The sequence below is a fragment of the Protopterus annectens genome, chromosome 10.part0, assembly GCF_019279795.1.
Source record: "Protopterus annectens isolate FY-2018-M chromosome 10.part0, PAN1.0, whole genome shotgun sequence".
Lineage (NCBI taxonomy): Eukaryota > Metazoa > Chordata > Ceratodontiformes > Protopteridae > Protopterus > Protopterus annectens.
In genome coordinates, this window is record NC_056744.1 from 859,131,679 (window position 1) to 859,147,606 (window position 15,928).

At 40.3% G+C, this 15,928-nt stretch overlaps 1 protein-coding gene across 3 annotated transcripts in view; it reads right to left on the bottom strand.

Annotated features, from left to right (window-relative positions):
- LOC122813371 (bromodomain-containing protein 3-like) overlaps positions 1–15,928 on the bottom strand; it is a 1,265,442-nt gene that overhangs the window by 484,147 nt on the left and 765,367 nt on the right. For all 3 annotated transcript variants that reach the window (XM_044085658.1, XM_044085659.1, XM_044085657.1), the window contains one exon: positions 5,776–6,138. In XM_044085658.1, coding sequence (XP_043941593.1) covers positions 5,776–6,138 — 363 coding nt within the window. The remainder of the gene's footprint in view (positions 1–5,775; positions 6,139–15,928) is intronic.

Sequence of the window (15,928 nt, forward strand, 5' to 3'; positions counted from 1 at the left end):
TCTCATCTTAGTCCAAATAAATCAAAGTCGAGACAGAGAGGGATACAATCAGTGTCAAACATGTAAGCAGCTCCAGCACAGACAAAGGTGGTCTGGAATTCCAATAATCCCAAAGGGGAGTTAATACAGATTCTTACAAGGAAATGGGCAAGTTAGCCTTCACTTGGTACCTTTCTAGGAGATGGTACCAGGATAACCCCAAGCTTTATCTGTGCCCTTAACTTCATCATTCTATTGATGTCGAGCTCTAGACAACTGAGTGGACAATGATACTAAAAGTGGTTGTGAATTTCTTCTTTCCTGTAAAATGGGTGACTGCAGTCTAGAACCCAATGGACCCTGTAAGTAGCTGGTGTGGGGAGAAGATTATTCCTGAGTCTGTGTAGGTTCCGACCTTCTGGGAATCTTGGGATCAGGGCCAACTGAGGTAGTCTGTTCTAGAGATCCTTTCTTTTTCCCTTCTTATCTTGTCCCTGTCCATTTCCTTCTCTAGAGCCTTAATCTTAGGATTGTCTCGTTTCAAAAGAGAAGATGGTGCTGAGGGTAGCCTCAGTCTGTGCTGAAGAAACCCCCTTTAAAACCAACTTGTCCCTTCTAGTCTGGGGGGACCTGGCATTGAAAGATGCAAAAGACTGACACTCTGTCAGGTTGTGCAGCACCATGATGATAAACACACAGAGTGTGGGTTTTGTGGAGGAAGTTTGCACCTACAATCAGTACTTTGTGAAGCCTGTTGATTCCAATGTCCTAAAAGCTAACAGAAAAACATCCTGAAAGCTAACAGATAGCCTAGTATGAACCTATGAACCTAACAGAAAAGCTAAAGGAAGAGGTTTATATATCTATATATAAATCTATATAGATCTCTACAAATCTATTAATCAAATACAAACACATATTATATATATATTACAATTACATTTATACATAGAAGACAGAAAGAAGACCAAAGGCCTTAAGGGCTAACTACACTAAGACAGTTAAAGAAATCATTAAAAGTCTACGGGAAACAACTAAAAATAGTAGTAGTTGAGAGAAAAACTCACAGTAAGAGAGGAGTTGCAGTAAAAAGATAATATTAAAGCCTACTATCAAGGAGAGCTCTTGTGCACATTCGTACTGTTCAAATGGCAAATGAGATCCAAGCATCTGAGGCACAACCTAGGGAACTGTGGGTAAAGGAGACATCAGAGCTCTTGATCCAATAAGCTTCGAGATCGGTGTCTAGGTCAGATCCAACAACCTACATATTTGAAAGGAGGAAAATAAACACTGCATCAGCAAGTTTTCCCTTTAAATCAATCGAAATAACAGCCACGATTTACTCGCAATTCTGGCAGCACATGGCAATGAGAGGAACTGTACTAAAATGGCCTTAGTGCAAAAACTATGCAAAACATTCATCAATGGTCCTAAAACATATTCAGATGGTTAAAACCCCACAGAAACAAATTCTGAAGTTTAATTTATACTGTAAGAGAAATAAAACTCCAAGTACATACAACTTTCCAAAAGGAAAACGTAAGCAAATCAGCAGAATACACAATACAAGCACATATAGAAATAGGCAGAGAGGAATAAAAACCCAAAAGGGTTCTTTGTCTGAGCTCTGTTGCGGAGGTAATCTAGAGATCCTCCTCTTACTGTGGCACTAGAAAACTGAAAGGGTCCTGTCAGACTGTGAAGGCCAATCCTGGTCCTGCCAAGTGACTGGTCCTTTGCACCCACAGATAGTAAGTGGTAAGAGTGCTGAGCTTTGACAGATTGCCAAAAGGAGGGTAGCAGGGCTATGCTACCCATATGCCAGTACAGCAGCAGTTTTTTTGAACACGTCCCCTGAAAGGATGTTTTTGAATCTGGTGCCAAATGTATCCCTCCTGTACATAACACCCATAAGTCTGTCACAATCTGTTGCCAGTGGGTAGGGTTACCACAGACGGTTTGGGCAGATATGCCCTGCAAAGGGGGGGGGGGGAGTGAAAATTACAAATATCCTAAGATTTTAAGCCAAAAAATATTATCCAGGTGTTCTTTAACTGCATAAAACAATTACCTTTGTATGTGAAACATCCAAATGTTATATAAAACAGCATAAGCAACTTGCATAATACATACAACCTTTTATTTTGACAAAAAGGTGAAGTTCAGTCCTCTGCACTGGCTAGGGATACAGTTTGTCTTGCTAAACCTCACATTTCTACAGAAAATGCCCAACTTTGGCCATCTGAAAAGGTGGCAACCCTACTAACAGGGGAATGTATGGAGCAAGTGGTTGGGACAGACTTTTGAGAGACTGGAGCTGAGGGGTGCTGGTATAGTCAGTCATTCTAAACAGATAAACTGTCCTTTACTAGAAAAAAAAATTGTTTCTGATTGATTCTCTTCTGCCATCTCTTAATGATTCTTCTGTTTGGTATGAGAAGGCAGCTACAGTTTATCCTATTAGATGGAGAGGATCTGAAAGATTTGTAAAATGGGCAGAGAGAGGATAAAACAATTAGAAACTCCCTGCATTGACTTCCCCTGTCATAAATTGTTTGAGAACCAGAGTGGGCCTTACAAAAACTACTTATCCAAAGCAGAATTCAAAATTTCAACTTTACATCATCAAAACAGACTTGTTATGCACCCAGGCATAGCTCCTCAAAACAGCAACAGAAGATCTCAATATACATTACCTGCAAAATCATTCACACATTATTTAAAGCATGTTTAGATACTTGAGACATGTTGGAAATAATGACATTGAGGTAGGCTCTACCTTCAGGGGGAAAGAGTGGTAGGTAGATATTTCAACCTATCTTTACAAAGAAGCATGAACTGCCACTTACGAGTCAGATAAGACTTCTATGCTCACAAATGGAAGAAATTTTTTTTCTTAGCAAATCTATTCAAAGTGTCCCCATGTCTGCAGGGGACGGGCTTGATGATCCCTGAAGGCTGTTACCTGCTGGTTAAGGTGTCAAGACAGCTGCAGGCTCAGACCTAAGGTTAGAAGACAAGTGCTGATTAGTATGAGAAACACTAAACCTATCTGCTTCTTTGGGAATTTAAGTGTGTGAATCAGAGCTGTTATAGATAACCCTATCTACCTCCTCACCAAGGCTGTAACCAGAAGAGGAAGTAGCAGAGTAAGACTACATATCATATAATCTCCTCAGTTCAGGGGCAACTTCCTTTTGTTCCCCTAAAACACCTCAATCAACTTGGCAATATGAGAAACTGAAAATTCTTCCAATGAAAGACGCAGCGACCAAGTATCTCTATCAAGAGAGTCTTTGGCTTGAGAATCGGCAGAAGATGGAACTCTGTCTCTACGTCTGAATCATCTGACATGTCTTCCTCGGGAACACTTCAACTGACCTGATTTACAGGTACTGTATACAGTGTACCAGGAGAGACTGTCCATAATCAGTTTGTCTTGTGATAAACAATGTTTACCTTTTTTCTGTAGTGACTGACTTGAAGAAATGTTTGCTCCATTAAGGTGTCTCTTCCCCCCAGAGACATCCTGTAAGGTCCCCCAAAAAACTTCAGTGTCCCACAAAATATGGCGCTCTCATACCCAGATCGGACAATGGAATAGCTGAGGACATGACTGACCCTGGTTCAGTGGCTGATGTGAAGACTGAGCCTGTAGAATCAGCAAGGACACTCTGGTAAGATATTTTTTTCTTTCTAGGAACCATGGAAGTTGGAGCAGCAGAAGCAAGGTAAGCACAAGCTGTGATTGAGAAAGGGAACTTCACATGTGGCTAGTAGCACTGGAATGACTCTGTGAGAGGTGAGTTTGTCAAATAGTTTGCATTAACAGTACACTTCCACTTGCACAAACACACACACAAAAATGACCCCAGAACACTAACAGGCAAGTGTCATACAACACTTCTGTTAGATACACTTTTAAAATAAAATTAATCTGAAAAATAATGGCAGGTAAGTTGTTACAGCATTAACAAAGGTGCTGCTTTACATGTAGACTTCCCTGTCCAAATAAAAACACTTCACATACAAAACTTTACAAAAATCACAAAGGTTTTCAAAAGTAGTACATTGCATCATGAAATAAACCCAAAGACTAACCAAAGCTACAAACAGTGGTCCCTAACAGGAAACTGATATTGAACAAAGTCTGGGTTTTCTTTATGGGACAGAACTGCTGAAGTAAAATACCATAATTTTGTAAACACACACACCCACCTTAAATAAATGTCTTTCTGGGTTAAAAAGTTCTCCAAAGGAGACTTGCTTGCCATAAAAAGGAGCTAAAGTTCAGGCTGCTGCTCTTGTGAAACTTCTAAGCTGCTTCTTCACAAGGTGGTAAGAAAGTACTTTCCACTCTGATGATGCTTTCTAACCTCAGGGCTGATCAAACAGCAGTCAGTGTGGAAGGAAGCCAGAACTTTTGGAAGCTGGCTAGATGATGCATCTTGGGCAAGACAACCCATACAGTCTAAAGACTACTACAGCAGTGGGACTGATGAACATCATGCCTAAGGGCTAGAGCCAGGAGACTGTAGTCAAACTGTAGCTACATTAACACACCAAAGCTGGGAAATGAGCATAGTTTAGAAGTCGGCTGCAGTGAATGTGTGGAAGAATGAGATGCAGTCTTTTATAGCTGGAAGAGGAAAAAGACATTACTTTTTCTAGGCTCTCTGTTCTCATTATGCTTTTAACTTTTTTATCAACAATCATTTTCTAATTTTCTAAGGCTGTTTGTTATCATGCAGACACCTCATGCAAAACAAAAGAAGCAAAACAAACCCTCTAGGGGTATTCAAAACTTAGACAGTCCATGAAAAATCAAAACATTTTCTAAACCAGTTTATGGCTGGAAAGACCTACACCAAAAGTCTAGACGAGCTCAATTCCTGCACAAAACAGTGGCAAAGAATTGAACACACAAACATTACATTAAGTCCATCTAGGTACTTTTTTGGGCAACGGGTGGAAAATAGCGGTTTGTCCTTGTACTCAATATATTAAGTTTTACATAAGCTTTATAAGGATTCACAAAAACATAATACCAGTACAATCATTAAATAAAGAATTATAAATTTAAGGCAATTTAACTACATACAATAAAACAGTATTGTGTATAAATACACCAAATTTATCATCTGATAACCAGTTTAGTGAGCTAGTCCAGCCATGACCTAGACCCATGCCCAAGGGTAAATGTTGCATGTGTTTTGGGTAAATCTGGAAGGAAACTGAATACCCACAGAAAGGCCATACAGATGAAGTGCATGCAAACTCTATACAAACACACTGACGAAAGTTTAGGAATGACTGACCATAGAACTGTAAAAGCAGCAGTCTTAATGACTGAGAACCAATTAGCTTTAAGTTACCTATCATAATCTTATGAACTACTACAAGAAAACAATATTCTGCTCTATAAAGGATTGCCAAAGCAGAATATACTGAAGTACTCAACAAACATGTGTGTGAACACAGACAAATGCATATAAATATACATACATGTGTATGTGTCTACACATACACACACACCCTTACATTTTCTCATAGCAATATCTTTTCTATGTTTACTGTCTTTTGAGAGAAGACCAAAAGCTAGAAACAAACTAAGTAATTGCCCGTACACATAAGCAATCTAGTCTGTATTTATGCCCACGTGCAAGCACGTTTATGCAGGTAAACACATTCTTTACTTTACACATGCTCATCTAAACAGGTATTTAATTTCCTAAAACCATTGAAACTGTTGTCAAAGCAACTGTATTGTATTAAAAACTGCATGGTACTTACCTTTATAGTGCTGAGGTCCATTGGGTGTTTTACAATGCTGTAATAATCATGTAGACCCAAACCATCAGCATCAACAGGCTTATAAAATGGCCATGCATATGCTGCATGCTTCTTTGACAGCATTTCTTTAAGTATACTACTGCAAAACTTTAACTGTCCTGATAACTTCTGTTTTTTCCAACACTGCTGCTGAGAGTCAGGCACACTTTGTTTACAAGGTTTAACCCGTGGTTTGGTTCCCTTTTTGGAAGTCTGTTTAGAAGACTTGTGCACTTCAGAAGTTGGTGAAGATTCACTACTGGTACTGATGAGACAAGTGGTAGGGGTTGTAGTATCTGCTTTCCTCTTTACACCTGATTTAGTCTGAAATGACAGCATGGAAAAACAAATTAACTGCCACAACACTGATGGCTATTTCAAATAATTCAAGTTTCTGCAGTTTTACCCCTACTCACTCCCTTGGTAGTAAACCCAATTTTTTTCTCCCTCTGATCTCATTAATTTAGACAGAAAAGCAAAGCCATTTTACTTAAATTTAAAAACTTTTATCTGACTTGGATTTTCAAGGACGACACCAATGAAGCAGTGAAAACATAACAGACTACTACTCACCAATATGACTGTGGATCCAGTGTAGGTTTTCAACGGTCACAATCCCCTGTATGAAGCAAAGTAGATTTTTCTTCTCCTCACAGCTATCAGCTGTCACCAGCTGCTCTTCTCAATCGGGTCAGCTGAACCTGCCTTATTTGACCCCCCCCCTCCCTTCACTCTTTTAGGGTCGGTAAGGTGGATAAAGGATGCTGGCGCACTGTAATTCATCTTGCTGGGCATACCACCAAACTGGAAGAGAAAAAGAAAGCCTGAGGAACAAAGGAACCTGGCCGAGAAGAAGAGTGCGCATACAGTCAGAAGGTGTAGAATTGACAGGAAATGACTGCTTCTGCAGCCTAGGCATTTGAGTGGACCTATCTGGAGGGAGAAAAAAAAGCCTAGGAGCTGCTTCATCTTTGGAAGACTGTCTAGGGAGCCTACACAAAAAAAATGCAGTCTTATTAGGATAGCTCCTTTGAAACTTGGGAATAGGTGATTAAAAAATCTGCTTCAAATCTTTTATAACCTTACCTTGATCCTGTAAGGTCTTGAAAAGTTCAGCCATGGCAGTACCAATTAAATTCTGTTTATTCATGGGAGTGTCCAGCAGCTTTGTTTAGATATCCACCAAGGCTTGTAGATGAAACAGGGAATAGAGCCTCATCGCTGAGCCAGAGGCAGCAGCCTTATAGGATGCATTAGCTGCATTTAACAGAGTGACAGGCAACCCAAGAAATGAAAGTGAGCAAGGAGAGAGCCGAGGCTCTGCCCTCAGAGTCAGGGATATCAGAAACAATCTTCCCAATCTGGGAAAGAAGGGACAGAAAGTACTTTGTCATACGAGTCGGTTAACAGATAGCCCTAAAGGCTAAACTGGCCGAAGAGTATACCTTTTTAACAATCCTCTCCATGGCTCTAGTGTCCTTATCAGAAGGAAGGCATTTGAAAGAGGGCAACAGGCTAGAAGGCTTATAATTAGACATGAAAATCACCACAGGATCAGATGAAGGGTACTTGGACAAGAACCTGCAGGCATCCAGCACCTTATGGAACGACCAGGTTTCTTAGGAGGTGGAGGCTGAGACTGAAAATCTTGAGTCACGGAAACTGCAGAAAAGGCTGAAGGTTTAGGAGAGTCTATTGTAACAATTTGTACCTTTTTTGGATGTCCAATACTTGAAAGCACTATTATTTAAAATGCTCCATCATACGCAAAACCGTGTCAACAATGGAAAGCTCCTCCAAAGGAGGATTAGGACTGACTGATTCCTCCTGCTCACAACCATAATCTAAAGGTGAAGGCAACTGACAGGAATAGGCTAAAAAGTCAGCCTCAGAGTCGGAATCCTCATCCAAAGACTCCTGGTCCCTAACCCCTCAAGTGTAGAGGACCAAGGAGGTGCAGCAAATGAAACTCCATGAGGAGGTTTCAATGTCATCAAGGTACTGAAGAAGCTTTGAGTGAAGTCCTGCCATTTTCTCTGTGGATCCCTGGGAGCTGACACCACATGCTTAGTCATCGGCCACTTCACTGGGACATCTGCTCTGACAAAACAAAGAGGTTTGGACCCTCATCTGGATTCATTTAAGGTACCGAGCACCTCTTCCCAACAAGGATCTGAGGAACCTCTCTAGCCCCCTTGGAAATAGCCAGCCTTGGCTTCCCCTCACCATCTGTGGCAGACATCTGCAAGGTCTCAGGACGTACGAGAAGCAGTTTCCATGCCGGTCTCTCAGAAGTTCATGGCAGAAGAAACTGATGGCAACGCTGAACTATCCTCTGGATTCTCACTCACCTCAAGACAGATATCCAGTGGAAGCTGGACAGCAGCAGAGTCAGGCCTAGATTTGTCTTTTTTGTGCGTGGTGATTGTACCTGGGGGCAAATGGATTCCGCCATGGTACCCTGAACCAAACATTTCAGATGTTGGTTCTCACAGTAAATGGAAAGCAAAGCAAGGGTACAAAAGCCTGATAGATGGACCACTGAGTGCTGTCATGAGATGCACCTAAGCAAAATAGACATCTAATGTGGTGGTCTTTATGGGGAATCTGCCTCCCACACTAACATTTCCCTTTCTTGGATGACATGTAACCCACCAGGCAATGTAAGAAAAACAAAACAAAAAAAAAAAACAGGATACTTATCTTAAAGATGTATGCTTGGTATAACCAGCAAAGTGAAGGGCATTCAAACTAATGCACAACAGTGTTCGGACTGAGATGGGAGCGTACGTACATCACCTTTATGCCCTATGCTTATGTGGGGAGCATACATCTGATGTACAATGCTCCCATGTAATAAAGGCTTTGGTATACTGGTCGGACATTAGGCTATGCTTGGCAGGTGATCCCAGAGGTGATGAATACTGCAACAATGATATGGAAGGACAATGAGAATTTTCTGTTTAGATATCGAACCCAGAAAGAGTTACTTAAATTCTCTCTCCACATCCTCATGCAAATTCTCTACACTTGAATCCTATTAAGTGTTTTGGGATTTGGTTTATCTAAGGTTAAATTTAAAGTCAAGCTCCAATACACTTAGAAATCAGGAGGATGTGCGCTTTGTTGTAATGAAAATTTCTGGCTCAAGATACCCAGGACTACATTTTTTGTATGCAAAGAATCATATACTAATGTTACCATTTTTCAGTGTTCAATCTTTCATTCTATTATGATGATCTTGCCTCCCCCATCCTTATTTCTTTTAGTTATTTGAATGTTAAAACTTTTTCTTACTATAGCCTCTAAGCATGAGCTGCCAATATTACTGGAGGTTATGATATGACTAAGCCATTTTCTTACTCCATTTTCCAGGTCACTTGTTCTCATATCTCAATGGGTGGCTAAGTGGTGCAGTGGTTAGCACTGTCGCCTCACAGCAAAAAATTCTCTGGTTCAATTCTTGACTGAGTGCCTTCTGTGCGGACAGTATGGATGTCCTTCCCTGCGTTCGCATGGGTTTCCTCCCACATTCCAAAGACATGCGTCTGGAGTGTTACTCCCCAGGCTGCCGCTGAAAATGGGCTCTGTCCCAGTCGGACTTTCCCAGGAAACAAATGTTAAATAAAATAAAATATGGGTCTCCTGGACATATTACATATTGAATACTGCTTATAAAGATGATGCCAGAACGGCTTCTTTTCCAAAGAATGCCGCCTTTTAATGTTCCATGAGATTATTCTCATTTTTACCATATCCCTGTTGTATCTGTGCAATCATCCAAACGTATTTACAGATTCAAACAACAGAGACTGTTTTTCTCCAAAAAACATTCTCATCAGTAAGTTAGCTTATAAAGTCGATTGAACATGTGAGAAACAGACAAATGCAGGTTTCGTAAAACAGAACTGTAAACAATCGCACATCTTGTTGCTAGGTGTGATACTAATGGCCGAGGGCCTATACACACTGAAAGGCATAATAATGTGGCAAGACTATTATACTGGGGATTGTCCAAGCATTACAACACTGAAGTATCTGACAAGCATTGCAAACATAACCCACAAAGCATTATAGAGACTGAGGAAGTGTATATCCCATGGGGATACCCATTACCAACGGTTCAAAAAACAGAAGTGAGAAAACCAGAAAAAGTATTCCATGAAAAGAAGACAAAAGTAGCACTGATCATTGAAATTGCTGCACCCAGTGATTACAGTCTCTTACGTACAGAGACAAAAAAATCAAAATACCAGGATTTGAAAGCAGGAATGAGGGCAAAGTGGGAGAAGGATACCAGACAATTCCAATAGTAGGAGGAGGAATCTGTCTAAAAAGAATTTACAGTTGCATTTAGATATGCTACCAATACATGCAACTCCGTATGAATTGCAGGAGTCGTCGATTCTTGGCACACAGTGTGCTGTGAAGAGTACTTTCAGCTAACTCTGAAAATAGTAATTTCACAAACTTTAATCCTACTTTGACTTGGGAATGGGGTTAATTCCTGTTAATGGTATTAGAAAGCACAAAAGACGTGGAAAAATTAAACCAATTCATAGTGTTACAGACTGCATACCTGCATCCTTTGAATGAGAAGATAGTCAGTCCACAGTCTGGTGACATTTGCATACCATGCCTTCAGGGATGAATACACAAACACGAACGGATACTTGAAAACATATCTCTAAAGCTAAACAGCCTCATACTCAACCCGTTCCCCCAAGTAAGCCCCAAATGTAAAGCTAGAGACTCACTAGGAAGTCATACCTCAAAGTATTTGCACTCATTAAATAGCCTGATACACACTTATTAGCAGTTGACGTACTCCTCTGCTCTACAAAACTTTGCTCCATCTTCTCAGAGTCCAGCAAATCTCAAGTAAAAGCTGTGACATAGGCAGTTCTTACTTCCTGAAATGGTGACTGAAGAAACCCAGTGATCTTTCCTGCAGTAACATTTTTGATTTCAACCACAAACTACATGAAAAGTACAGTTATGTAAAATGTTACCATAACAGTAGATTGTCCCTCTCTTCACTGTTGAAGTATTCATAACAGAAGGGATCTCCTGCCAAGGATAGCCCAACAGTATACTTACAGGCACCATATGTCACATGTCTGCTCCCCATACAATGTGTGGGACATACGGATGTACACACTCAGAAATGAAAAATCCCCCGGAGGAACAGAATATTCATAGGGAGAAGGAAGAACTTGTGCATCCAGAATGAGAAGAGATAGAACAGCCCCTCACCCAGGAGGTTAAGAAAAATATGCCTTAGAGCAGAGGCGCAAGAGGGAGGGAGTGAATACTGCAGCAGTGAAGAGGAGGACATCTATCGTTATGTTAAGATTTTGCACAATTGCAGTATGTTCTTCCACAGCACTGTTTCAGTATTTATAACAGAAGGGAAAAGCTCAAGAGGAAACCTGTCAGGAGGATGGCTCTGAAGAGCCCTCTGGAAACCCATGCAGGTGGGAAAGCTATCTCTAATCTTCCAAACATCTAACTTTTAATGCTTAGTGAAGGTATGGGAAGAAGACCAAGCAGCACCCTCAAGGATGGAATTGGTATCCAGACCCTTGAAAAAAGCACCAGAGGAAGCAATAGCCCTGGAAGAATGAGCCACTACTGATGAGGAAAGACATTTACCATGAAAAGAACAAAAAGAAATGTCTTTAGAAATCCAGGAAGAGATGGTATGCTTAGAAACAGCTAAACCCAAAGACCTGGAATGAAAGGAAACAAAAAGCTGCTCAGATTTGCAAATTACTTTCGTTTGATCCAATCATTATCTGATCTGTCTACACAAATACAAGGTGTAAAGAACTTTTTCAATGGCTGACTATGGAAAAGGAAAAATGAAAGCAAATGAATAGATTAAGGGACAACTAAATGACCACCTTGGGCATAAAAGAAGGATTAGTACAAAGAGACACCCCATCTCTGTGGAAGACCTAAGAAAGGAGGAACAGCTATGAGGATCCTGAAGTTCAGATACCCTTTTGGTCAAAGTGAGAGCCAAAAGAACAGTCCTCCAAACACACTGTTGTAAGGAAGCTGACGCATCAGGTTCAAAAGGTGCCAGAGTCGATTTTTCAAGAACAAAACTGAGGTCCCAGGAAAGTGGAATAAGCTTCCTAGGAGGCCTGATATGAAGGACATCTTTAAGAAATTGCTTGCCCTCAAATTCAGAGGCCAGAGGAGGAGTCAAGGCCAGATGAGCAGAAATTGCTGACAGGTGAGCTTTAACTGGAGAATATACCAACCCAGCATGGAGCAGATCACACAAATAAGAGAACAACAGGAATTTCCACAGATAGGGGATCCCGACAGCAACAGAGGCACCAGAGAGAAAATCTCTTCCATTTGGACAAATATAACTTAGTGGTAGTGGGCTTACTTGCCTCTTGCAGGACCCAAAGCACATCCTCTGAAAAGAGGTGCTTAAAAGGGGTCAAAACCCTATCACTCAGAGCGTCAACTGAACAACAGACAAGTGAGATGGATAAGAGACCCCTTGTCTTATGGGAAGGTTCACATCATCAGGTAATTTGTGGGGGTTGCACTTGGCCAAGTGAGAAAAGAGAGGGAGCCAATGCTGTATGGGCCAAAATTGAGTCATTAGCAAGATTTTGGAAGAGACCTGCCTGATCTTGTGTAAGATACATGGTAACAGCGGAAGGCAGAGGGAATACGTACAAAAACATCCCCTTCTAAGGAAAAGACAGGGTTGTCCACTTTAAAAGCCAGAGGACTTGGGACTATGGAACAGGAGAGAGGAAGCTGTCTGTTCAGATGGAAAACAAACTCTACCCGAAGACTATCCCATTACCAATGTACAATGCCCATGAATACACATCTGTGAAGCAACCATTTGTGAGCTCGTGTGCTGGACCTGCTCAAAGACTCTGTCACTGGATTGTGTTCTGAGGGAATGTAAATAGCCTGAAGAGTCACAGCTAGATCCCTGACCTGAAGAGCTAGTCTGCAAAGTTAGGACCCCCCCACTTGTTGACATACATCACTGTGGTATTTGTCTGTGAAGATTTTGAGAGGCCTAGGATGAAACAGGGATTGAAAAGCTTGAAGAGCAAAAAGCAGAGCCCTCATCTCTCTTATACGGATTTAGTCTGACTACTGATGGAGACCAGAAACCTTGACAGAGCCAAAGTAAGACCCCCATCCCATCTGAGGTGTCTATAGAGAGATCTTGAGTCGGGGCTGGAGCCTGGAAAAGAAGACCTGTGTTGAGAGAGTTGATGAATCCACCACTAACGCTCACGCTTGAGACGAGGAAGGAAGGAACTAGAAAGTCCAGCGGGTGGCATTATTGGAGCCACAACGACTTGAGGCACCACTGTAGCTTTCTCATATGGACGCTGGCTAAAGGGAGCATGGGAATGGGGGAAGCAGAGACACCGGAAGCTGTTGAAGATGGGGGGGGGATGACAGGGGTACTTAGTGATCTAAAAAGGGCAGTTTTTTAAAACTATTTACTACCACAACATAGGTTCACTTGGAGGACATTTTAAGCTTACCCAATTTCCATTTTGGTGCTAGAATTAACATGTCCTGATTGGTCTTACTTATCCCATGGCTAATAATTGTATATTAGCCCTAGTGAGAATAAATGTGATCACACTATATATAATTTGAGGGGACCCATGTAAGGGATGCAGCATTTAGGAACTGCCTCTATCCATTAGTGGCACGAGGTGCAATCCTGCAGTACATTTTCTATTCTATTTCTACAGACGTAGAGATGCTTTAATTCTACAACACAGCCTGCAAATGAGTCAAACTACAAGAGATCCTGGTTCTGTCTTCTAATCCACTTTTGGACTGTACAAAAAGAACATTTTTTTTCTCAAATTAAACCTTCACAACAGAGTGACAATGAACATAACTATCTGCAGCAATTTGTTACTCTTGAGATGGTAAGAAAATTTAAGGCACTACAGTGGCAAAGTTACAGCTTTTTAGCATATTTGGAGTTGGGCATAGTACCTTGAGGCTTAAGGGTTTTGAACATGCGTTCATATGCCAATCTGTATCCTGCCTTAATACAGAAGTGGCAAGAAATGAACTTACAGCTTGGTTTAAAATATATGAAGCTTATGAATTACTTTTTTTGTCAAGATTGAAGCAGAACTACATACTGAGGTAAGCGAGTTAGAGAATATCATCTTTGCATCTAGTTTATTCTCTAAATATATAGCAGACTATGATAAATTGCTTGAAAAGTTGTCCAAACTGGATGAGAGCTTTGAGAAAGTTAAAAGGCATACGTTGAACAGAGATATTAATGATTACAGTAATGGCCAGATTTTTGCCTGGCCGAAAATAAAACACAATTCTGAGACTGCCAAGAATGTCACTTTTATCTCAAATAAGCAACCTAACCATTTGGATGAACTGAATGATGTCATTTTGCCTTTAAATTCAATGCAACAGAATATACAGCCCGATTGCAATGAACTTCAACAAAATGGCTTGTCAGCTGGTTTAACCAATGAAACACCATCAACGTCGGCAGCGGAGACACGCCCACAAGTGATAAGGAAACTCTTTGTCCACTGAGGTGTGTTTTTTTTTTTTTTTTTTTTAACAGAACAAATGGTTGTACACCCAAAGCTACCAGAATAGGTTGTGGTGAAGAAACAACGTTCTGGTGGTCGTTCAACACAAAGAAAAAGGGGATGAAGTCTAAGCAACTTCAGAATTCAAAAATAGCTTCTTTGGAAGGTACTGTTAATATGAATTTTGTTATTAATTTATCTAAGACAGAGCTGACATCTGATTTAACATTGTTAAATACGGGACTGAAATTCATTCCCTGTGCTGTGGGTGGTTTATGTTGCATATTAACAGATTTGAAGCTTTGCTTGCAATTTTGTGTAAATATTAGCTTTAAATCTAGAGACACTGCAAAGTAATGTACGGAAACGTTCTAGCATCTTTATACCAAGCCACACCCTGTGGTTGTTGCTTTTTCTGCCATTTGTGAAAGGCAGATTAGAGAAGTGTATAATAAATGCTCTTTTAGAAAGGTTTAATTTAACTACTGATGAATGTACTTCTTTGAAAAAGCTGATACAGTATGATAATATAGTTATAAAAGAAGCTGACAAAGGTGGCTCTGTTATTGTTATGGATAAATGTATTTTAATACTACGTCTTCATTCTTAGCTGATGTAAGCACTTTTAAATGTGCAAGCAGTAATGATGTGTATAAATCTGTGTTACTAACACAATGATATATGATTTACAGTTAATAAATGACATTGGCATAGAGCTTTATCAATATTTTACTGTAGCACATCCCAAACTACCCATTTTATTTGGGCTACCAAAGGTCCACAAAAATTTGGAAACCCATGAGACCAGTTGTGTCTGGGAGGGGTTGGCCTACAGAGCCCATTTCAGTACATTTTCAGAATGTATTGTCTAAACAACTACTATATGTAGAAAGTTATATACATGATGCTGCAGATTTTTTGAAAAGTTTTTCTAGCTGGTTTAGGACATACAAATCCCTAGTATTACAAATAGGTTCTTGATGGTGACTCGATATTCAGTCACTTTTTACTGTTATACCCAACAGTTATGGCACAGATGCTATAAGGGGACTTTTAGTAAAAAAATGGGCAATATTCTGGCAGATTCAGTGAAACTATATGTGAATTACCTCAGTTAGTATTAGATAATTATTGTCTTTAATGAAAGAATTTACCATCAAATATCTGGCATAGCAATGGGTACTCCCACTGCTAACACATATATCAATCTAGTACTGGATAAGTGGGAGACTGAATTTATATATCATGGCCCACAGCAATACTCTCAGAATATTAGTTGCTTTAAGAGATATGTGGACGATCTGTTTTTTGTCTGGCATGGTAGTAGGGATGAACCAGATGTATTCTTAAACTATTTGAATAACGGCACTGATTTTTTGTGTTTTTCTATGACATGTTCAGAGATTAGTATTAACTTTCCGGATGTGAGAATTTCATTCGATGGGACTGAAATTCAAACTACTGTTTATAAAAAACCCACACATAGGAATACATTTCTTCATTAAAGCAGTATGCATGCCCCACGTGTT